This window comes from Copidosoma floridanum, unplaced genomic scaffold (genome assembly GCF_036245765.1).
Source record: "Copidosoma floridanum isolate Cflo_tuat_1 unplaced genomic scaffold, Cflo_Japanese_pri ptg000034l, whole genome shotgun sequence".
Lineage (NCBI taxonomy): Eukaryota > Metazoa > Arthropoda > Insecta > Hymenoptera > Encyrtidae > Copidosoma > Copidosoma floridanum.
Genome location: NW_028321911.1, coordinates 2,845,135 through 2,871,595, shown reverse-complemented (window position 1 = coordinate 2,871,595; position 26,461 = coordinate 2,845,135). Strand labels below are relative to the sequence as shown.

General features: G+C 32.5%; 1 protein-coding gene across 1 annotated transcript in view; it reads left to right on the top strand.

The window, feature by feature from the left end:
• The window catches only part of MICAL-like (protein), a 602,730-nt gene that overhangs the window by 121,037 nt on the left and 455,232 nt on the right, over positions 1-26,461 (top strand). Inside the window, 1 exon segment of the mRNA XM_089597639.1 lies at positions 9,708-9,983. Coding sequence (XP_089453765.1) covers positions 9,832-9,983 — 152 coding nt within the window. The 5' untranslated portion in view covers positions 9,708-9,831.

Sequence of the window (26,461 nt, the reverse complement as noted above, 5' to 3'; positions counted from 1 at the left end):
ATCAAAAGCTTGTCGTAAATTTAGAAACAGCTTTGAAAGATTTTGCTCCACAAAATTGTTTTAATAGCTGCAACCATTACTACGTTTAATGAAATACTCAAAAGGATTTTTAATACAGAGTTCATCTTCAACTAGTAAATTAAGCCCCAATTTGGCCAAATTTTTTTCTGAAAGAGAGATAATTTTGTTTTCAATTTCAATGAAACCTCTGTTAAAGATTCCTTTAGAGGATTTTAATTCAAAATCGTTAAGCTTAATTTGTTGAGAATAAGGAATATCTTTGCATAATTGTTGACACATATCTCACAAGATTTGAGGTTATGATGTCTCACAAAAAACTAAGATGATTGCGAATGGGTCATGAAGTTGAGATTAATTTTTGGATAAAATGAGATCAGTGAGTTTTTTTTCAGTGATTATTTTTTTCCAATAAACAAAGTGCTTGTCTGGCAGCTTAGAAAGAAAAGGATTAGTAGTACTAGTAATGGTTTTTAAGTACTGAAATAAAGTTGAGCCTCGGAAATATTACTGTAACATTCGAAGACGGAAGTCCTTCAGGTGAGATGAATTGTATTAACCCTACCTATGGCTGAATCTTTTTGTACTGTTGGCCAGTCCAAAACATCTTTTCCTTGTTATCTTCTCTAGAATTTATTAATGTCGCATTGGTAATAGGTGGCATCTTCGGAATACAAAAGAGTTTTAGCAAAATCATACATTTCACAAACTTTAAAAAATACAGTCAACGTCGTTGTTCTTGGATTATTAATATAAACTCTGACAATTTGTATGGTGGGTATCTTATTTTATGGATGAAGGATACTGCGCGTGAATCTGAAAATTAAAAAAAAATTCTCAAATCCTTTCGAGGAACATAGTTTTTAATTACGTCCACGTTTCCAACTGAACAAGTAGCACGATCTGTTTGTTTGTTGATGTATTTGAAACTCAAAAATAGAACTGTCTGGCAAGTTTACTCAGAGAATTTCCAGCTATTGAAAAAAATTAAATCTGAGAATATGCAAGTTCTCTGTTGGATTGAAAAGTTCGTATAAGGGGATTGAAGTCATACATAATTTTTTGTCATGATTCCATTAAAGTTTCTTTAAGAACGTTTGTCTCATTAAATGAAAATTCGTTCTGCTTTAGACATGAAATAAATTTTTCAGCACTGTGGACGTTTGTCCTTTCGTGGAAGTAAGCTGTCTATCAAGTGGTACACTTGACCTTAGTATTAAAAGTTGGCTTACAGCTTCCGTCTCTGATCTCTTTACCTTCAACTAAAGTCATTTGGAAATGAGTATTATAACATCTGATATTATCAAATAAATGTTTTAATAAAGAATATTTATCCATTAACAAACACCTTATTGATTCAGGAAGATTTTCTAATGAGTTAAGTGGAACTTTACTACCCAAGTAACAAAGTCCTACAGCCTCGTCTCTGTTTTTTAGCTTTACAATATGTGCAAATACATATTATGTTACCTACTTGAGTTTTAAAAGGATTTGAATAATCAGCACCAGGGTTAAAACAAAAAGCTAATTAGTCACTGAAATGACGATTTATTCATCGATTTTAACGCTACTGTTCAAGCTTGATCAATGACCTGCGTCAGTTTCTCGATGTTTAAAATTATAAAAATTTAAAGTATTGAAAGTTCTCCTTTCATTTTACCCTTTTACAATTCTTGACTCATTGATGACGTAGTGCAGCATTAGATAGCCCCAAAAAAAACCACTGAGATAGATTTAGTAGGTCCAGCACAGACCTGAAAGGATAAATAATTCTTGGTTGAATGTTTAGAGTAAAGAGGGTGATGCAGGGTTATTGGTGGTGGCCAAGATTCTCAGCCTTATATCAAACAGCTCTGCTCTCAACATCTACCAGTGAATGATTGATTTGGTTTAATACTAGCCGGCTTTGTATGGACTTAAAGTGGATGAATCACTGTAAGATATCTGTCAAAAATACTGGTCATATTCAGACAGCCCTAAAAATAATCGATAGGATTGATGATAGCTTGATAGATGATAGGACCAATGGTAATACTTTCAGTTCTCCTTCGTAAGGCTTAATGATAAAGAGCCTATGGTAGTTCAGTGATTCGACAACCCGGATTGGTTGGTCTGTAAACGGTGTACATCTGCCGTTTGATTTGACTCAAACTAAAGTGCGAAGCCAGCGTATTTTTAGAAAACTTAGAGATTATTTATTACTATTGTTATTGAGGTACAATATAAAAGTATGTGTTAATTTTAGGATGTAGGTTAACATACATGCTGCTCATCATTATTAAGAATCATAAGAAATTCATTAGAAATTTTGTCAGTTATATTACCATGTTTTGGAATGTATTTTTGTAAAACACTATTAGCAACTTTTTCTGTCAGTGACAATTATAGGCTTGATCTTATTTTTGAGAATAATTTTTACTTAATCTTCCATGTTTTCTTTTTTCAATCTACATATTTATTTCCTTGCTTCTGTGAATTTATAACATTATTCTCCCTTTCAAATCTTGATATTATAAGCAGTTATAAAATATTTACCTTCCCTAAATACATACAAAATAAAAACGTGTGACAGGTTAGATTCTCGCTGGGACAGCTGGGCAAGCCAAGTAAGATGCGTTGCATGTATTCAGGCCTCTTAAGTAAGCAAGCAACAAACTTACGAATAGATGGTGGGTAAAAGCTTCCGTATCATTTAGCCAGATTAAGTACAGAAATCTTTTGGGAGCACTGCTTGAAAAATAGATAGGTACCCCAAAATACTAAAAAATTAAATCCTGCTGATTTAAAATTATTATGGTCGATTTCTATTATATAATACGTACCGCACGTATACACATATGTACATACAACTGTACTCGAATCACTCTCTGACTGACGCTGAAGCCCAAAACAAAATTTGTGCTGTAAGCAACAGCTTATCCCACTTAGAGCCTGGTAATGCATACGAATGCTATCCACAAAAAAATGTTCTCAATCAGTGACGACGGCAGCACGTGCCTTACCTCTGACTAGCAAATTGATACCTTTAAGTTTTCTCATTAAATAATAGCCACTGAATTGTACGTACTGACTGGTTATTTTGCAACCTGCTTCGCAATACTCTCGTGTATCGAGGGCTAGATCACCCAAAATAAGCCTCAAATATACATGAACTCTTTTACTTGTTCGATTGTGGACTTCAATGTAATGAAATAATACACACACGTATCACTTGACAACTAATTCAAAATACTTTTCTGTAATAAGTAGAATTCTGACAAGCAGTGAAGTATACATTTTTGATAATATAAGTAGGTAAACTACAGGGGTCTTTATTCACCCCCTAGCTCCTCATGAGGTATTAGTGGGGGTAACGAGCTCCTAGTTCAATCGTGTAAAGTCATGTTTGGGTGGTGAGTAGTGGTGCAGCAAAAAGGCCACTTAAGCACAGTTTATACAGTTATTTAATATCCCATGATATACCGTTCAGCATTCGCCATTTTTTTAGTAGTTTCACGAGCTTTTTAAACATGTCATGATTATATCATAATGTTAAAAAACAATTTTTTTACAAGCACAGTAGCCTACCTTTCGACGGCGTTTAAGAAAAATTTCGGGGACAATCTCAGAAATCAAAAATAAATACTTTTATAAAACAATAATGCCCGATGAATAAAACATCAAATGCTGTTTGTTTATATTTGTGTCAGCTCGCATGTGTTACGTCGGCACAACGTACTATTCGAGTTAAAGCTTTCCCTTAATAACTTGCGACACACGCTGAGCACGTTCATAAGACACGGAGCTAAAGAGACAGTTCTATCTAACGACGCGATATTTGCAAAGGGGCTACGACTATTTAAACACAACTTGAAGCGATCATTATGCAAGCAATATCTCGATGCACTTAACTTGCGCATGGTGCGCCTAAAGTCAGTCGGTTTAATCCAGAGCGGTGTACCGAAGGGTTATCTCGTCCGCAATCTCGACGATGACAGCACCGTTACGGGAAAAGGGTTTTTTTTCTCGCGATCAGGCTCGGATGTATTAATACCATCGCGAGTACTGACTTTCACTTTAATTATGTTAGTTCTTGCTCCGATAGTACCACTACCGTGTCGGATAGTGGCATGCACGAAAAATAACTTATCAATTTTCAAGGGTCCACGGGTACCAATATCGTGGCGGATATGGGTGCACGCGTAAATAACTTTAAATAATTTTCAAGGATCCTCGGGTACCAATATTATGGTGGGTATTGGTGCGCGCGTAAACAACTTAGTTATAGACCCGTCCAAAAAAGGTTAAAAATGGAAAAGAATACTAAAAAATTATAACTTTCACACTTACTTTTATTTTAATATAACTGGAGTACACGGCGAACCAGTACGAGCTGAGGTAAGTAAAGAGGTTTTTGCTACGCGCTCGTAGAAGACTGAGTGATAGTAGAGGTGGACTCTTACTATTCAGTCGACCATTCAAGGGTGAAAAACAAAAATTAACTGGCTTTTCCGATGCCTCCCGGCCTTTTTATAAGGAGTAGCGGACCTCGGTTACGCACTGGTTCGATAACAACGGAGGAAAGCTTGCCGGCAGAAAATCTTGTAAAAAAGACAATAGTAGAAAATCCCATTGGCTAAAACTGCTCTAGTTTAGATCCTCAGAAATTGGCACTTCCCACATTCGATTCACTCTCCTCTTTGCGGTAAGAGAAGGGAAGGAGATTCACTTGCTCATGCCCTTCCTTTCCCTTTTACATACGAAATTGACAGGATTTTAATATAATTTGACCTTAACATTATGACGAGATATTATTAATATTTACTAACGCTAAACACCGGTCGTTTGTTTAACTGAACTCGTTGCAAAAAGAGCAGTAAAAATCGCTTAACAATTCGATTGATGCTCGGGTGAACAAACGATTGGTGATTTATTAATTAATACTACTACTTAAACGTTAAAACGGTTGCTACTGCCATAATAACTTATCATTATAATATCAGTGGTGGTAGTTATGATAATGATAATAATAATGATAATAATAATAGTAACAATAATTTTAATAGTAATAATAATAATCGTAATAATGATAATAAGAATAGCAGTTGTTAGAATACTTGTGCTTTGACTGTCGCGAGTTAACATAATTTGTTTTACCGGTAGTTTGAATGTTCATAATATTACAAAAATAATACGGAATTTTGGTAAAATTTTAGTAAACATGTTCTTCTGCTGCTGGTAGTTGGAGAAAAAGTCGTCTCGTGGTACCCTAGGGAATCAGGAACTCTGTTACCCCTATTGGAGGCATAGTTGATATGTAATGTAGTTGTTTGCTAGTGGTGTAGTATGTACTGGTTGTTTGTGACGATTCTGGCTTTTAATAATGCTTTCTCTTGTTTCTATGTATTAATTCTAAGCTATCCTTATGTTTAGCCTTATGTTAATCTAAAATTATATCTGCTTTTAATATTTCAGTTTAACTGTTCCCAGTTAAACTTTTGTATCTACGGTTGTAGAAGAATATTTTGTTTTGCATTTCTGGTTAGCATAGGCCAGCGTGCATGTACATAAATCATCATTGTACTGCAGGTCACAGTATCTTGCATCAGGTGATTCGCCTCTTTTCAAATGCACGTTCGTCTTTGCACGAGTGCCTTTCAAACAACATGCCTATAGGGAATGTGCAGGGGAAAAGAATTTGTTTGTAATTTTAGTCTACCAACATTACACATGATTAAACTGAATATTAGCCATATTTTCGATAGTGTCTTCTGCACATGTGTCATTGAAAATTTAAAACAATTTATCTACTCGAGTTGTACTGGGCTCTAGAAATGAAGCTCTGATGCCAGGATGGGCCGAGAGGTGTAGGCTGCTTGAGCTGACATATTAAATATACGTATAGCAAGAAGAAGATAATCTAGCATAAACGGCTTTTTCTTGTCTGTATTTATCTATATATATGAGATTTTTAGATTAACAAGCACTTGCTCTATAACAGAAGAAGCACAAAAAATCTTGAGCATGACCATGTGTGCACGCAGATACCATAGCATATGGATGAGCTTAAAAATCATACTTCTACTTTCACTCATACATTTTTTATTTAATGAGCAATAAGAACATACAAATAATTTCTAATTTCACGTTTCAAACAGTCAAAACTTTTTCTTTTATCTTTTGGAATCTCTACTATAATAATAATAAAAACTACTAGTAATATTTCCGTGAAAAACGCAATTCATAATAAATAGCGTTTTCTCGTTACAATTTCAAAAATTTTTCTCTTTATTTTCAGATTTATCAGACGACTCCAATAGGCCCATGTTAAGTCCAATTAAATAGATATAATAACAATCCTACTAGAAACTTACTACAATTGTTGGCCAGCATTTCACGATATTGTACACAACTCACGAGTTTACTGACTATAATCATCATCTACTTTACAATATTATATCCCGATATGCACGCGGTAAACTAAATAACGAGTTGTTACAGTAACAGTGCAGTATCAACTAACGACCAGAGTACATATTTTAAATGATTTTGTAAACTGAAAATTAAATCACTTTTAATTGTCAAGATTGCTCAGTTAACTGTGTTAATATAACAAATAAGCTATTTTGTACATTTATTTAACACGCGTGTGAGGTAAGATCATTCTAAATATCTATATTTACTACTAAGGTATCATGCTCAAATGAAAATTTATGCTACTCAAACTTTTTTTTTAATGATTTGCTTCTACAAAAGCAGTTCAAGTGATAGCTATCGGGGGTTAACAAAAGAATACATAGACATAACACATAGAGAAAGGAGCTCATTAACCAATAATTATCACAACGTTCAGATGGCAAAAAATAGAAGAGAAGTGTCAGTATACTAAGATTATTTATTAAAAAGGTCTCCTTGCTCGTAAGCTATAATCGTTTTGTAGACATCGTAGAATAATAATCTAAATGGGATTATTTTCTTTAGGGGTTATATATTCAACTATAATTTGAACATCATCGATTTTTGCCAAACAAATTGTTAAAAAACGCCTTTTAAAAACAAGTACGTTTGAACGTTAGAAACAAATAAATTAACTTTCTTATTTTTATCGTACAGCTTTGTGACTAGGTTCATGGCAAAGCTGCAATTTTTTTATTGATTAAGAAAAAAAAGTTGCTCTTGGTCACTTGGGAGCAGAGAAAAAAAAATTATTTTCTAATTGACCGTCATTTTGTCTAAAAATAATATTTTACTTCTAAACTCGCAGAGTCAATCAATCAGTTGTTTATCTAATAAATGTGCAAATTGTAATGTTAACTTACCATACCGTTGTTTTGTACTAACTTTGAAAAAAGCAATGATTTTTCGTTCGAGATCGACGATTAACATGTCATGACATCATTGACCGTATTTAGTTAATCGTTAGTTTTAGTCTGTAGCCCTTTAAATTGCTGCGGCCAAAAAAAAAGTTCATTATTTTAGCAACTATAAGTTGTAGAATAGCCACTTCTTATTACGTACGGTAGCTCGTAAATAACAGTAGTAATAAGATTGGAAGTATTTGTAACACTTACAACATAAATCCAAGCAGCTTATTAAATGATAAAAACTTGTTTAAACAAATAATCGGTTTTTCGATATCTTAGTGGAACCTGCGTCGATATATATGTGGGTGTGTGCGCGCACGCATGCGTACATGTGTGTCAATACTTGTGTTGCAGACAAACGCACATACACAATTATATATATATATATATATATACATGCATTTTAAACGCTAGACATGGGAATTACAAGAAGTGGAGGAAAGAGGAACATATAAAAAACATTAATATAGAGGAGAATGTATTAATATCTATTTAAAATTATTAAAATAAATTAATTATTTTAATTATTGTTCAATTATTTGTAGCTTATACGTGATTTAACACACTTGATATTTTTTTTAATTAAGGAAATAGCAAATGCAACTGAGAGTAACAAAAATTGTGACGAAAATATGAAGTTGGAGGAGGTAGTAATAGATAAAGAGATAGAGAATACATGTTAACGAGCTAAGAAACATTTTTCAAATGTTTGTTGACATTTACCGTGTAATTATTTTGAAAAAAAATTTTTTAATCAATTTTTTATGTTGTTAGAGTATGAATCAGTTACCAAAAATATTACTATTACAAAAATAGTTAGTTCTGTCTTAAAACTTTCAAAACGTATCATTACACTCTTCTCCATATTTCATATATTTATGATTAATAAAAAATTATTTAAAAGTATTGGCTGTCCCCGTCACTTTTCTATTGATGTTCGTTTTTTCAACAAACCGCCTACAACTCCAATAACCCTCTTTAACAGCCTGCAAGTGACCCTACACCATCCCCTCTTACAGTCCCTTACAAAATAAGATAAAAATTTGTCCTTTTTTCCCTTATTTCAGCTTAGCTTACTTTTAGTACAGATCCCCCTCAACCCTTCTATCCCCCAGTGACCCCCAGATACCGTCAACAGATTTTTTTTTATCAGGACATCTCACCACCCCTTATTGACCTTAGACATACTTTAATATTATATTTAATTTATATACTTTAATTTAATATTGGGTCTTACGTAGAATATTATAAAATAGAAAAACTTTCATTTGGAGATTAAATAATACAAAATGTGTCTATAATCCTAACAGCAGTAGTTTTTTTTAAACGGTTCGCTAATCACCACGGAAATTTCATCAAGGGAGAGAAAATTCCTTGTACCAAGTATATCATCAAATGTGGAAGGAGAATGTAATCGAAGCATGTTTCTTATACAATAACGGAAGGAACATTAGGATTTAAAAAAATTATAAAAACAGAAGATCCATGCGAACAGTTTCTTATTATTGCAGGTAGGGGTTAAAAGCTCTATTATTAAGAGTCTAAGAAAACTTTGAAGAAACTTGTGTCATTTTAAAATCATACTAAATTATTCGCAGCTTTTCCACAAAAAATAAATAAGTTAAAAGAATTTTAAAGAATGAATAAAAACAATTAATTTGGGCTGAGGCCTCTATAAAAGTAATGACAAACTATTTGCAGCATGTTTTTCAAATCATACATGTGGATATATAAATAGATTACTTTATAAATTACTTACGTGTGGGAGAACAAACAGCACATAATATATATTCTGCTGTATTTTTATTACTATTACACAAGTAGAAGTTGTCTTGGATGTTATTGCAAGAATCTTAGCTAAGACTATTTTTTTTTGTTTTAATGCGTATTTAATATGACTACAACTAATATTCTCAAAATTATTTTTATTTCAATGGTTATTGTTGTTGTTGGTAATGTTAATGTTGTTGCTACTGTTTATGTTGTTTTTGCTGTTATTGTTGTATTCCTTGTTTATATTATAAATATTGATACTTTTGTACATACTAATTCTGTATGCATGTGTTAATAAAAAAGCTGTTAGTCAATAAATCCGTACAATTTTCGTCTACTTCCAGGATGATTCTGATAAAATAAAAGTTAATATTGTATGTATTCCTGCAATCTGTCTTATTATTTTACTTATAAGCGCTCTAGTATTATTTAAAAACCACTCTAAGCTTACATTGTTACATTACTATTTTAATTTTAATTAAGACGTTTCCTTGAGTGGATGCTTTCTTATATTTACAAGAAAATTATAGCATATTATGCTAGTGAACATTAAACTTATTCTTTTTGACACAGGCTTTATCAGTACGAGCTCAGGTGATAAACACATTGTTTTAACTAGGACTTCAGAAGAGAAAGATTATTTGGCAGGAAAAACGACGGAGTTACAAAAAATAACGATAAAAGCTAAACCTCAGAAATGACTGAGCGACGGGGAACTAAAGCACTTGAGCTATGGTGCAGGCGGATTACCAATGGTTATCCAGGGGTCAGTATCCATAACATGACGACGTCCTGGCGAGATGGGCTTGCCTTCTGTGCCATGATTCACTACTTTCGTCCTGATCTAATGTAAGTATAACTACTATCTGTATGCAACCTGTTCATAACCTACACTTTTTGCTTACGCTTTTAAACCAGTTACATTTTTCGTTGGTAGGCTTAGTGTTTTTCATAATGAGTTAGGATTTTTTGTCCACCTTAAACATATGTTCCTGAATATGTATGCTAAGAGATCTCTTTCTGTTAATAAAACTAGTGTTAAGTGTCATACATGAGAGACTTTCAATCTCTTATAGATCTCGATATCTATTTCTTATTTGTGGCTTCTGAACTCGCATACTTATATAATACATTAAGTCCCTATGATGTATTTTGAATGCTAAATTTGGGATGATTTAACTTTTTATTTAAACTTCTTCAGTTTTGGAATCGACTTTAAGCTTTTTGTTCCTTTTTTTGATACTCATGTTTTCAATGTCTTACCTACTTACAAGCTGTTTCAGCTCTCCACAATGTATTTATGCATACATGTATGTAGATTTATAGAATTATTTTCCAATAGATCATCTCTCTAAGAAAATTTTAACCTTAAAAAAAAATTCTTTCAACTGTTAAGTACTGAGAAATTGGTTAAGCAGCGTCAACCACGGATTATCTTTCCTACTACTATACTTGCTCTAGTAGCAGCAGTATAGCAGCGCGCATCAGAAACTGCCATAGTCTCTAAAGTGGCGACTGCAAAGGAATTATATAGTACTACCGATGATGCAAAAAAGCAGTGTCTGCTTCGGAATATCGTTGCTTATATCATCGCTAATTTAAAGTGGTTGGATGTGGCACCAATTCTTTGAATAATTAAAACAAAATATTGTATACAGATATTGAATTTAAAAACGTTTATTAACAAAACTGAATATTTTACAGTTTGTATTTAGTACAAACAAAATGATTTTTCTCTAATTGAACTAAATTACATGGTTGAATATTTACTAAATCTCGCATATTGATTAACACTTTTTTGTCCCCAACAATGACATTATACACATTGAAGTGCTTATCAAAATACTGATTAATAATTCGACGCATTAAGAAATATACACTGTTGTTTTGTATAAATATATAGCAAATTTCTCCGAAGACTAATAGGTAATTATAGCCCATTTCAATGACAAATACTTGACTTACTCGATATTCGATCTCACTAATCGCGATTACTTTTGTTGTAAAAATAGTTTCAACAGTTTTTGGAAAATATTTCATTTTCAGTTGATGTTCACAGATTTCGGTATTACAAGTAATGAGAGTCAATTCAATTGACTTCGTAATTTTTGTATGAGCTTGTTTTAACTGACTTCTGATGCATATCGTTTTTATTAAATTAATTTTATTGCATGAGGTAGCAGCTGTTAAGTTTAATAATCTGTGATACGACTCTTATCTCATTGCCCAAAAACCAATCATAGGGCCATTTTGTAGCATTACTGTAATGTAATGCAACAAATTGTGGAACTTATATTTTAAATCGCCATACGGCGTTTCATAATCGGAAAGAAACTCAGGAATCAATCGATCAAGTTCAAATAAATGACTGTCGACAAATCTTGGTGACAAAAGTAATGCCATTATTTTTGCTAATAAAACTTAAAATGTCCATGATTTGTCGCTTTCCTGTACCTTATCTCCTACTAATACTCTAAAATACCTGCATACCTGCAGAAAATTATGGTTTCAGATGCTGACATTTTGAGCTTTTGTTTTTTTGTTATATGATTTTTTTTTAATGATAGGTATCTTATTAGAGTCACTTACACCGTATGAAAAATACTAAATTCTATTATTTATGTAATCTAAAGTGAATAATTTTTTTTTTTTAATAAAGTCATGGAGCAGGCCAACCATCGTATGATGCACTGTACCCTCGAGGGTATCGTGCATTAAATCCATGACTATATTTTTGCACACATGAAAACCTTGTACGTCATGAAAAACACACACCTCTGTGATTCCTGTTTCAGATGAACAGTTCTGCAAAACATCTTTTTCATAGGAATCGGAAGTTCGCAAAAGAGATAAATCTTCTTTTGTAAAAGATTTAATCATGTCCGATGGTGCTTTACAAACGCGACACGGTCTACCATGCACAAAATTGTCAACGAAGCCAAGCAACTCATTTATTCCCAAATTATCGCCGGTTATAAGTACTAATTGAAAATATGCAAGATGATTTATATTATTGACAGAAATTTCAATACCATTTTGACTTAAATCGTTTAGCTCGTCAATAAAAATTTTAAAAAGTTTTTTATTTCCAAACGTTTTTCGATCACTAGCATAAAACAACATAGTTAAAAATATATTGTCTAAACGAGATACAATTTCTGAAGGAAAGGAGGGTATTGATACGTAAACTCCACCTAATTTGTTTTTTCCGCAATGGGAACCAAGTGCATTTCCAGCTTCGAACTCATTCTGATATGCAAATAATGGCAGAACAAGTTTCCCTTCATTATTTTTACTCAAATATTTCCATAAGTTTCCTTTAATTAAATTACTTATTGTTATTGTTTCATTTTTTAAGAAATAAATATAGTTTACAAGAATTTGAAAAATGCCAGGCACTTCTAAATAAGTCTTTAAAGACCATTTTAACGGTATGTATTGAGCGTGAACATCTTCTTGAATTAAAACCATTTCTCCCTTAATACTTTTATAAACATAGTTTTTACCTATGCCATATTCGATGGGATGTGTAAGAAGGTTTTTATTGTTATACAAAAAAAACTGTTTTTTTTCGGTGAAAAATGTATCAAATGTAATCATCGTTGATTTTAGTACATTTTGTACCTTTTTCAATGCATTTTTATCTAAAACTTTGGTTAATTCTTGCTGTATGTGTTTATTGTAAGATTCAGTAATGAATGTTGTCATAGACATCATGATCACTTGCACAATATTTCTAGGTATAACCGTAATATTGTACAAGGCTAAGGAAAAGTTTACTAATTCTTTCTCTAAATCTATCATGTTTGCACAAAATAACTTGTTTGTTTATTTATTTACTTGTTATACAACTGTACATTTTTTTTTTCATTTACAAGTATGAATTTAGTTTTTGTTTAGAAACGCTAGGAACAATAAAATAAATAATTTAATCCGTATTTTCAAGGATGACACAATTTTTTTCGCGACGTTTCTTAATCACATTTGAATCATTTACAAATTTAGTAACGATAGTAAGCTCTTGCATATTTTCTAAATCATTTTTGTAGATATAATTCTGAAAAAACACCCATATATGCTTACATTCTTTAGTATAAGCTTAATTCAAAGCGGTAAATGATTTGTAGCAGTAAACTAATGCTTCAATTAATTTTTTCGATGGAATTGCAAAGTGCACCGAATTAATAATCAATAAAACTTCTATATCTGCATTATTATTTCCTGCAAGAGATAGATCTCCTACAACAGCTACATAAGGACCAACAGCCAATTGTTTTTTTCGAAAATCTTCGTACTTCAATAGCTCAGCTTTGTTCTAAACAACAGAATATAAAAATTTTTTTTAACTAGTTACCCTGTTTAATACAAAAAAAGTATAAGTGTAATTTTTAATGAATGAATTTCGTTACTGTTAAAAATGGTAGCTTTCGTTGCATTAGCACGATCACCGCTTGGATGGTGCTTATTTGACAAACACTATTTTTTTACCGTGGACGCAAAGTGCAGTGAAGCCTTCGCATCCTAGGGCGGCAATTTTGGCCCTTGTAACACTTTGCGCCCTCGGAAAGAAAAACGTCGTTCGCACTTTAGGCGCAAACATAAAAAAACACAGCCCTTCAGGCGTGCATTTTATGATTTGCACCCATGGTACGAAATCTACTATTCTACTGAGAGCACACTTTGCGTACTTTACAAAAATCACTTTCTTACCTCGGGCACCAAAGTACAACAGCCACGCCATTCGGGCGCGTAAATCGTACTTTGAGCCCTAGGTAAGAAATCTATCAGTACATTTACCGAAGGCGCAAAATGCAGTTTTGCGCTCGTGGGCGCCCTTCACGCTGGCTAGTTACGTTGCACCTACGGGCGGAAATGAATGTTTTGGCTCTCCAGGCCCAAATTTATTCTTGTCCTAAGGCAAATCATAATTATAGGTCGCAAATTGTGCTCTAGGACGCTAAGCCATGTGACCGAGAGACGAAAAAAATATTATACTTACATAAAAATATTTTGACTTATGATAGTAGAATTATAATTTCCAATTCAAAACAAATAATTCACATTAAAATATACCTTGATAATCAATAAAAAAAGTAAAAACAAAAAAAATACAATAGTGTACCTCAGTGTTAATAAGAAATGATTGTTGTACGTCTTGGACGGTAGATCCGAATTTTATTTCATTTTTTGTTTGTTTTCTCATGATGGGACCTTAAATTCGTGATAAACTGCAAAGTGCATAAATACTTTTTTTGCCTAAAATAAAATAGAAAATAGATATAATTCTAAAAGGACTACTGCAGGGAATCAATTGTGGAATTATTTTGAAACTTTACTGGCAGTGATCAGCTTGTCAGTAGAATCAAACTTTTTTTTACTACTCAAAAAATTAATTACTAAAGATGTGACGTTATTCCACTCATTGATCAAATTTTCAGAGGACAGTGGGAAAGTCTTATCAAAGTCAATACCTAGCTACAATCACATAAAATTAAATAACATTGAAAACCTCACGATTTAATTATACTTGTAAGTATGAATATAATTTACCAAAATGGGACATAATGCCGATCTGAAACATTTATATAATGCAAAGTTATTTGGAATACTTTGACATTTTTCCCTGCAAGAAAACGTTTCAAGCCATTTCAAGCAAACTTCATCTTCAGGATGATCATTCGACTGTAACCGTATTACATTTTTATCATCCTGATGCAATTCTATCCAAAATAAAAATATACATGTTTATTTTTCTGACTCGTAAATCAAGTATTAAATGTATCTTTGGGAATATTTGTATTGTAATTGTAAAGACAATTGCTGATGCATACCTTCAATTATTTCTGATCTCTTGGGAATTATTTCCAGTTTTATAAGATTTTTACGTATGGCATTATACTCGTCATACAAAGGACCTCCAGCAAGTATTGCCTGTTGAAAACTTGTTGGTTTACGATACGGATGATAAAAAAATCTAGCTGACTCATCTACAGACTTTCCCTCAAGTGGAAAAATCACAGCTAACTCACGAGCAAGTTCTTTTGCGTATATTGCATCAAAACAAAAAGAGGCAGGGTAGTTTCAACCAGATTTTTTTTTATTTTTTATACTAGACTGTTAAGAAATAAAATGTTTTGATACGTTAGCTTCTGACTTTAAATCGTTTGACTTTCTATCTGTCATCTCCACTAACGTCTTGACGCTACTAAAAGTTGTTGTAGACTGTAGGATAGTGTAAGTGTTAATTATATCAGTCACCTCTCATAATTATGTACGGTCCTCATTACTGCCAAGATGACATGTGTAACCTCACCGTTATGACCTATTCTTGAAAGTTTACTAAATTACCATGCTAAATAACTATGTCTAGTTGTATACAGTCACTAGTATGTCTTGGTTTTTAAAACTAATGTATTTGAAAAGAAACTTCACTAATCTTATAGCCTGCTGGTACAGCTGATAAAAATGTATAAATGGTGTTTACTCTTTCGCCATTTTTATAGGCTTCAAAATAATGTCGCGCTCAGCTTTAAATGCATGAAACTTCAGAATAGCAATGAGTGAGCTTGAGTCATAAGTGATATTATCTTTAAAAACTCGTTTAATGGAACCTAAAAGTTGGGCTATATAAGTTCTTGGTCTAAAAGTTATCGTATGGCTACAAGTAATAATTTGCGAAGAGTATCATTGTAGAATTTAATATTAAAAGGTACATTGTTAGGTTGTATTTTATTAACTAAAAGCAACCTCAAATCTTAAATCTCAAATTGATTAAATGAGTGTTAATAATCTTTTATTTGACTGATAAAGTGTAAATGAATAATGTCTGATTATAACACTATATTAAGTTGCATATAGTCACTAGTATGTTCTGGTTTAAAAAAAAATCTATTTGAAAAGAAACTTCACTAATCGTATACAGCTGGTAAAAATTCATAAATGGTGTTGACTCTTTTTCCATTCTTATAGGCTTCACAAATGATGTCACACTTAATTTCAAACGCCTGAAACTTGACAATAGCAATAAGTGAGTGTAAGTTATAAGTGATATTATCTTTAAAAACTCGTTTAATGGAACCCAAAAGTTGACCAATGGAAGTTTTTGGTCTAAAAGTAATCGTATGGCTATAATTTGCAAAGAGTATCATTGTAGAATTTAATATTAATAGGTACATTGTTAGGTTGTATCATATTCACTGAAAACAACCGTTAATCTTAAATCTCAAAATGATTGAATAAGTGTCGATGATTTTTTTTTGACTGATAAAGTGTCAATGAATAATGTCTGATTATGAAACTACTTTATATTCTATTGGACTACCTCTTCGATAGAAAATACAAGAGCAGTTGACCACTTATTAAAGTCTTGTAATAATCAACTAAGGTTATACTAATCGAGGTCTTAATCTTTTGTATAGCTCTAATCAAACTTATTTTTTTCAAAGTATAGCACTTAAGTAATAGGTGGTTTAAAATCACATGAACTATCGAAAAAAGTTTTGTCATCACCACATTTTTAATGTGCTACCTTGTATCATACTACTGCAGTAAATTAAAACATTTTCTTGAGTTCCATTAGAAAATGGCTCTTCGACTATCTTTTTTTAAAGTCTTTCCGAGAAAATGACTTTTGAAGATGACGAATTCAGTTGTATCAAGATAAAATTAGGCCTTTTTTAAAGAACAACAACTTTTATGCTTTTATTGCATCTCTGATTTTCCTGCAGTTCCTATTTTGCAACCTTAGTTGTATTAACATTCTTCGGTATTGTTGCTATAGCATTTGTTAGAATACCTATTGCACTTAAGCCTCTCAATATAGGTATAAGACCTAGGTCGCTCCTAATTTTAGTAGAGATGATAAGGAGATGTACCGTTAAAACAAATTTTTTTCAGCAATTCCTTTTACTTATTACTTGCACGTTTTTAAACAGAATTCATCATTTTACGTGCATTAATGCTATAAGCAATTAATTTTCATGAGGCAGCCTCATTAACTGCATTAAAAAAAGTGTGCAATATTTCCACACTACTCTTATTTATCGACTCCCTTATATTTTAAGCCAATAACTTATTTACTTTTAAGTTTTATAGTACCCTACTCAAACAGCTAATTTCTATTAAATATTTAAATCTCTAACGTTATCTAATTTTAAAGCTCTCAGCTAAATGTCTATCTATACACGTCAATCAATATTAGGTCAGACGTTAGTACATCTTTTGACACGCAAATATTATTTATAACATATCATACTTAACGAAACTTGACACAATAATGACATCTCAACAGATTTAAAAGGAAAGCGTAGTGTAATTAAAAGAAAATGAGATCTCAGGCTGACAGCGAGCTGTTGACGTACAAATATATTACTTCTTTATGTGTAGAATGTATTAATTAGTTTCGTCTTTGACTATGAAATTTTGACTAAAAATTATTATTAAAAAAAAAAAAAAAAAAATTTACATGATGACCCTAGAGTCTTGAAATTCAACTACAACTTTTCGATATCTCATAAAAGTAAAAGAATAAACTTTTTATTATTAATAGTGATTTTAAGATTCATGAAAATATTTTTTATATAAAACTTTTAATAATAATTGTATTTTAAAGTATCAGAAAATTGTATTAGTGGCATAGACAGATATTGCATGTCACTTTCTAAAAATATGATAGGTTATTAGACTTTTTGATCACCGTTATCATTCAAGAACATTGACAATTGATTTTTAGAACTCAAATTTGATGTATACACTGACAAAAAAAGTAAATTCAATTACATATTATAAAGCTTAAGCAGAACAGATAAATCCTTAGTTTTTAACAAATTCTTAGAACAATTACGTAAAAATGATAATCAGTAGATAAACTAGGCCAATACGAGCACATGCCAAATCCAGCACACGTTCCCTTCCTTGCCCACGTGTGCGAGCGTGCGTGGACAGCCACGACTCTACGCAAAGCGCTAGGGGTTGTGAAGAGCTTCCTTCTCTCTGAATAGCCTGTAGGAGAGAGTGTTGTTTTGTATGTATGGATAAGAGTCTCAACTACACGTTCACATCTGTGAGGTGTATTACTTTTCCAAGGTAATACATACATACATTTACATGTTCATCTACGAACATAGATAAATACGATGCGTGTATGTATATATTTTTATAAAGATTTTTAATTAAAAATGTACAATGGGTAGGTAATAGGGTAAGACTAGAGTAAGAGATGTAGCACTGTATCTTTAGATCGAGTGGTCTTTGGTTTCAATTTGACTGTGTACAGATTTTTTTTATGGGTGGACTGTTTATGCACAGCAGAAATAGAATCAGCAAAATAACAGCAGTAAGAATTATCTTGTTTGTGTATCGACAGGTCCTTGGTTCGAATTTGACTACCAGTCTATGTATGATTTGTTTTATTCGTGGACTGTTTATGCACAGCAGAAATATAATCTGCAAATAGCAGTAGCAGCAGTAAAATTAGGAGTAGAAGTTATCTTGTATTATTACCTTTCTACGTTTAACTAAGAGATCCAACGATAAACTTACCTGCAGGGTACATCAGCAACCAGAACTATTCTTTATCTATGACCGAAGTATCTCAGTCACATGCTCTTTCACGTGCAGTACAACCAATACTTATTACTAAGAGAGGGTTTATCTGAATAGATACGAACATGAATGGGACAAGGATGAAATTTTTAAATTATAAGGTTATAAGTTCCGTTAAAAACAAATCTTATTTAACTTTTTTACCATTTATTTTTCAAGTAATAAGCATATTTGTTTTACAACATTTTAATGAAATTTAATTTGTATATAATACTTCGACATACTTTATTTATACAATACTTCGACATACTTTTTTTTTCTTCTTCCCTCCATTGATGCTACTCTTCATTTTTCTTTTTTTGTTGACGGTTGTCGAGTTTGTACTATCAACTGGTGGTGGTGGTGGTGGTGACGATGGTCGCGGTGGCGTATTATCTTGCTGACTGAGGTTTTTAGTTAATAAATCCAGAGGCTGCAATACCTCACTATTCAGGCCAACTCTTGGCGATGCTGCCTCGGACATCACCAATTGTTTGACCGGTGACCATGTAGGATCAGTTATTGGTGGTGATGCAGGTGGCGATGTCAGGTGATGTTGCCTGATGACTAGCATGCTGCTTTTCGAACTCCTCCGGAAAAGAAGGAGTTGGGCTTGATGGTGATATCAATGGCAAAAGTGTATTTAGTATTACTGGTAGTATAGGGTCAACATTCGGCAACGTTGCCTTTGATACCGCTGATTTTTTTACCGGTGACCACGTGAGGTCAATTATGGACGGCAGTTCAGGAGGTGGCGGTGATGTCTGACGTCTAGCAATTTCATGCTGCTCATCGAACTCCTCCATAAATGAAGGAGTAGGACTTATTGGTGTTATTGGTGGAAAGGGTCCATCGAGTAATAACGGTGATATTGGGTGAGTGGCCAATCTCTGCCAAAACAAATCATCGTCGTTGCAGTCATCACTTTGCGAGTATTTAACTAATTCACCCAGCTCTTCTTCAACTGGCAGCGATGGAAAAAGGTGATCAGCGATGAGTGGCCCTGCATCCTAAGAGTTATATGGTCGCAGCAGCAATAAATGGTCAGCGACGACTTGTCCTGCATCCTGAGAGTTGGTGATTGGTGAAGACTCAAACAACAGCCTGCAGACTTCCATTTCCAAACGCTACGTCAGTGTAAAAGATACTTGGCGAGAATCTATGTTGATAAATGAATAAATTTCTGAGGGACTGACACCTCATTTAAATGGGCAGTCAAACAGCTACGCCGAAAAATTGTAGTATTAAAAAAGGATACAATTATGTTTGCTACTATCTCTCTTCTTTAAATGCAAATAGCATTATACATATAGAAACTTATGAGATGGAGAAAACTGCGTCTTTCATATATTGGACCATCATTGAGAAGAAATCCATAAGTAAGGGAAAATTGTATTAGAAATGGATTAAATTATGACTGTATCTATCACTTTTCTTCAAATGTAAACAGCATTATACATGGAAAAATTCATAAGTAGGAGAAAACTGCGTTTTGCAGCAATTGGACCATCATTGTACGGAAATTCATGAGTAGAGGAAATTGCACGTCCAAAATACACCCCCTCCCTTCTTATACATACATGTGTATGTACGCAAGTTAGTCATGCACTTGATTTTTTTCGAGCGACAAAATAAATTTGCCCACTTCTACAACAGCATTCAAGGAAGCAACAATTCTGAAAGAGGAAAACAGCAAACAAGGAGCTCAATTCCAGAAGGAAAAGAAAAAGGAATATCAACGGTAGCTGAAACAGAAGCAGCAGTAAAAGAAGTGGTCCATAAATTTGACACAGCAAAAGTAAGAGTGCCTCGATTTTAAAATCGTAAGATCTTTTTCTTTTTTTCCCTTACATAGTTGGCTTAATCTGTATTTCTAAAGTTGCTTATACTTTTTTTCAAACTCGCTTGACTAAAACTATATCCTTAAAAAACTTTTCGTCGATAAAATATTTTTTATAATTTTTTTCTAACACATTTTACTTAAGCTACTAAAATTTTTTTTCAAACTTAAAGTATTTTTTTCTCGCAGTTTATAATATCCATCTACATACGTTTGATACAAGCTGCTTTTTATAAATTATTTTTACTCTTCTTATACGTAATTCAACGCAAGAAAGGTGAGAGTGCTTCGTTTTAAAATCCTAAAATATTTTTCTCTTACAAAGTTAATCAAATCTGTACTTCTTAAATTATTTCTACTGCTTTTTCATACTCACTTGACTAAAACTTTTCGTAGTGAAAATATTTTTTTTCTGACACATTTTACTGTAGCTACTGAAATTATCTTGTCTCAAACTATAAATATTTTTTCTCATAGTTTATTATATCAATCTACATACGTTTAATACCAACTGCTTTTCATAAATTATTTTCTACTTTTTCTTATACGCGTTCAACTAAAACTATATTTCTAAAAAAAAGTTTTCCGAGTGAAAGTTTTTTTCCTGGCACATTCACCGTTACTTTATTTTTATTCTCAAAGTAAAAATTACTTTTTCTTTCATGTAAGTTATTACACCTACTACATATGTTTCTTTTACACTGCTTTTAAATTTTTTTGTTTATTTTGCAAACTTAAATTATTTTTGTTCGTTTTAGCTCGACACAACTGTCATACCTGCATCAGCATTAGGAAGAAAATAGCTACGACAATAAGCAGTAGCAAGCAGTGTACCATTAAGTTACAAGGACTAAAGTTTTCTACGAGACCTATCCAGCAGCAGCAGCAAAGGTAAGTTATCTGTATCACAATGATTGCTATTATTTTTTCTTCCTACGACGTATTGTAAAATAATTTTTGCTCTTTTTACTGTGGTCGTGATCTTCCTGCTATAAATTTCAACCATTTCTCAGATAGAAAAAAATAATTCTTGATTTTCAAATAATACATAATTCAGAGCTCGTTAACGTACTCCTATTTTTCTTTTACAGCATTACAATGGTCAAGACAACATAGACTTATCACTTAGAACAAAATTTAACATTAAGGTCTAAAGATCGATCAGCAGAAGAAAAAGGAACAAAAACGATGGAAAAAGGTATCTTTTAATATTTTTTAGTTTTTCCAACTTTACTTGCTCATAATGTAACATCACTTTTAAACTCATAAATTTTTTTACAGAGCAGATGCCAGTATTATTTGAAGATGTCTTCGACCAAGTGTGCAAAAATTTTATCCCGCTGCCACCGCCAGTTTCACTAATTCAATCAGATGGTCCTTTATGGTGACTCTTTGATGAAGAGGAAGACAACGAATTACCTCATCAGAATCGAACACAATTAGAAGAAAAATTAGAAGTGCCAGCAATAAAAAAGGAAGATGTCCCTCTAATGCAACCTACAATAGAAGAAATATAAGTAAGGGATATACCACTACCATCTCCTATGTCATGGAGCGAGTGGATGGAACTGTACAAGCAACCACCACCACCTTCTCTATTCTAAACACCACAATTACCACCAGCTCTGACGCTACCATCACCATTTACAGAATCACTGCCACTACCATTATCACCAACACTACCACCAACATCATCACATCAGCAGCAGCCGCAGCAGCAGTCACCATTGTTAATTCAACCACTGCCTGAGAATATTGAGGAATGGACAGAAGATGATAAAAAAGAACTGGATATAAGAGTCTAAATCTTGCTAAAGCAGCAGGAGTTATAAATAAGGGCAGGAGAAGTCATAAAAATGATAAAGGAACGGTTAAAAATAATCGAAAATAATTGAAAAAAATTATAATTTTTTTTTTCCTTACATGTTTGTTATAAATTACTATTAACCTATTAACCAAGGATTACAAATAACTATTTTTTTACACACACCACAGTCAGTATAAGTACTTTACATTATGAATTATTCTTGAGAATGTTGCTTATGAAAGTCAAAGCACAATTCTGCAAATGACTTTTTATAAGAAAAGTAATAATAAAATTAATTTAAAAAAAAAATTAAAAAGTCTAGAAAATTTATTTTGCAGATTTACAGTTCATTTATTTCCAGTAACTATGGAAGAATTACCTGACGACTTCTCCTTTTTTGACTGACATCATAATTTTCTGCCATAAATTATTTAATGTATTTTTAAAAAACTACAAAATTTAAGGATTTAATACCTATGGCACTGCATTTACTTAATAATAAATAATAAGTATACATACGTATTATTCCCTTGCTTGTTTTTTAAAATTTCAACATCACTGACATCTAAAAAAAAATTTTCTATCAATGCTTGCAAATGTGGTAAAACTCTTTTACCTAACGGTTTTGTCAATTGAGTGTTGTCCTGATGAAATCATTAAAAAAACAAGCGATGGCAATCAATTTTATTGAAAATGAGCGAAATATCTTAAAAAGACTAAAAAATCTGTAAAACTGTAATTTATTAATAGTTATAATCTTATCATAGAACATAAAAAGGGTGGAAGAACTTAAAAGAAAATTGTCAATAATTATACGACCTCAATTTATTATTACAAGTTAAGAATCCGTTAATGTATTTGCAAAATTTTGTAAAAATATCATTAAAAAAATGTTTCTACCACAAGCGTTTTAGTATTTAGATGTTTATTGTACCCTCGATGAATAAAAAATATCGTTCGCTATTAGTACGCATCCGAAAGGTATGCGCACCAGTAACGAAAGCTATATTATTTTAATCAATCTCGTAAATACACGAACTTTTTATTCTTTAACAAACTGACATGTTTTTTTTTTCATAAGCCAATTAATTGTCTGTTTATATTTCCATTAATATCTTTAAAAATTGGTAGTTAACCAATGTTTTGTAAGATAATAATTGGTTCAGAATTTTAGAAATTTTCTTGCAATAGTCTGCATTGTTGACTCTATCGACTATAGATTCAAAAATCACTAAATAAAGTTCGACGATGTGTACGAAAAAAAGCACAACTAAAATGTTTCAATTTTATTTTAAACAAGAAAATTAGACTTGTGCTTTATTTCGTATAAACTTTCAGGAACAATGAAAAAAAAATTTATGTTTACCCCTTACAATGCAGCTAAGCACATCTATAATTTTTTATTAACATTCAACTTATAACACATGCGTAAACTTCCTTACATATGATAATTTTTACAAACGTACGGTCCCTCTCTCTCGTTGTTTTTGGTCTAGAGACCCGTATACTGAAGATAAACTCATTATGCACGCATTTTTTACTTAAACGTATGTTCAAGTAAAAAAAAATAAATAACATTGAGCAATTATTTAAAACAATTATGTAAAACAGATCATATTAGTCACTTAGCAATCCAAAAGTTAGTGCGATTACCATTTGTTGAAAACACCCAAAATAATAACCTATAAAAAATCAGCAATGGGAACACACCTATAAATGCTTATTAATTAATAAAAAGTTATAGTAGTGTCAGAATTCTTAATAACGTCAATGTTAAAGCTTCTAAACGACTTTTTAAATCATTTAAAGCCATCTAATGTTTGTGTAAGTAAGAACAAGAATAGCTTCTAAGGTATCTCTTCCATCGTCACTACAATAAAAACTGTAACTATACATATAAAAATTTTTTAAAGCTTTCAGAGGTCAGTATTCGTATTAACGTTTGGATTGTTTTTTGTCAAATTAATTTTTTATTTACGTAAATTGTCATAAAAACTCATTTTTAAGTAATTTATTATATCATGTAAAACTTCCTCAATGGGTTACATTATTTGATTTTCTTATTTTTTTAAAATAATGTTTTCGATAAATTTGCCAAATACTTCGTTCTTAATCATTAAACATTATATTAAATAAAAACACATGTGCGTAATGTAACCACATTTAATAAGCCGGTCTCAAGCCCAGAAAAACTACAGATAGAGCGTATATTTGTAATAAAATATTTTAATTCATTTACCTTTTTATAATAACTTTTTTATAGAAAGTAATTCTGTAGTTTTTGAAAAATACATTAAATAATTTATGGCAGAAAATTATTATGTCAGTAAAAAAAGGAGAAGTTGTCAGGTAATTCTTCCATAGTTACTGAAAATAAATGAACTGTAAATCTGCCAAATATATTTTCTAGACTTTTTAATTTTTTTTTTTAAATTAACTTAACTATTTTTTTTCTTATAAAAAGTAATTTAAAGAATTGTGTTTAGACTTTAAGCAATATTCACAAGAATGATATATGTTACGTGACGACTTGCGTAAATTAATAAATTTTTATTTTTACTCTATTTAATCTTACTAATATATAAAGCAAAGTCGCTAAAACCGTTGTAATAGCTAACCGCGAAAACTACTGAACCGATTTTGCTGAAATTTTTCACACTGATTCATGATACTCCCTAGATGGTTTTAGTAAAGTTTTTATCATAAAAAATTTAATAACAATAGCAATAAATAAGCTCAAAGTTTTGCAAAAATACGCCAGCTTTTCACTTTAGTTCAGTGAAATCCGCTAGGTGGCGTCGACATAAAATCGAGGCTACCTGCAACAGAGTTAAAAAAGTGTGGTTATAATAAGCCGGAGCGTCTCGGTACCCATGCAGATGTACTCAGGCAGTTCAACGAACTATACAGGGCATGATGATGAAAGTCTTGCAGCTGGGTATCCCGGTTACGGACCACACTCTTTTGTAAGGGGGAAGGGACCTAGGTGTCCTTTCACCCTGAATCTCGACGAGTGCGATCAAAAAAAAAATTAATTCGAACCGATGACGTCTCTGGCATAAAAACAGGAGACAGATCTAGCCAGAGCACGATCTGCACCAAGCACCAACTCTCCAGAGTTTGTGTGGCAGTCCTACCATCCCACCTGATGCAGTAAGAGCATTTTTGACTACAAATGTAAGCCAGGGAAGAACAGCTCTAAGGGGCATGGGCAGCCACAACGGCTACCTTCTTGGTCGTCGCGTCTCCAACGCGCTTACCCACATGTTCCCGTCTAACGATGAGCGGTTGGTTATCCGGGGAACGACCCGAAGACGAGATATTCTTTGGTCAGCGGCGTACCTCCCTCCATTACAGTCTCCGTACATCGAGACTCCCTGGGTAAGAATCAAGCAACCCGTAGCCAGCTCTTTATCATCAGGAATAATAATAAAGAATAGCCTGGAAGTTTTACCACTGGCGCTTTTTAGGGCCATTATAAGAATTTACGTTCCCTCCTTAACCATTAATTTCATCGGTTCTTTTTAGGATCCACCTAAGTGTAAACTACCTTGCCAACAAATACATTTTTACTACCATTTCCGGAAGCGATTTGTCGACTAAAAGACCATATTAACTAAAGACGGGCACTATTGAAGAAAGTCAGTCATTCACTGTCAGACGTCACAAGCGGAGTTGTTCGCCGCAAGGCTGGGAACCCCAGTGACCGTCGACCCTATATTACCCTCTCGACTCTAAGCATTCAATCAGGAATCACTGATCCTCTCCAAGGTCTGCGCTGGGAAAACCTACAACAGCTATCAAGGAAAAAAAACTTGAGCCAACGGGACAGCCTCCACTAGACAAGTATCACTAACCAATCTCCCCGTCTAAGATCACCAAAACAACTGAATCTGCAAATAAAAAAGGTGCTTTAGACACCAACGTCTTCGACGTTATACCGGGAGACGTTGGGAAAGAGCACTAAAACTAGCCCCAAAGCTTCAGACTTTGTCATTTTTCTCCCGAAGAAAGAGTTAACTTAAGAAGCTCACCAGTCTTTTTTAGGGCCATCGGACGTTGAACTACCTTGCCAACAAATATATTAGAACTTAACAA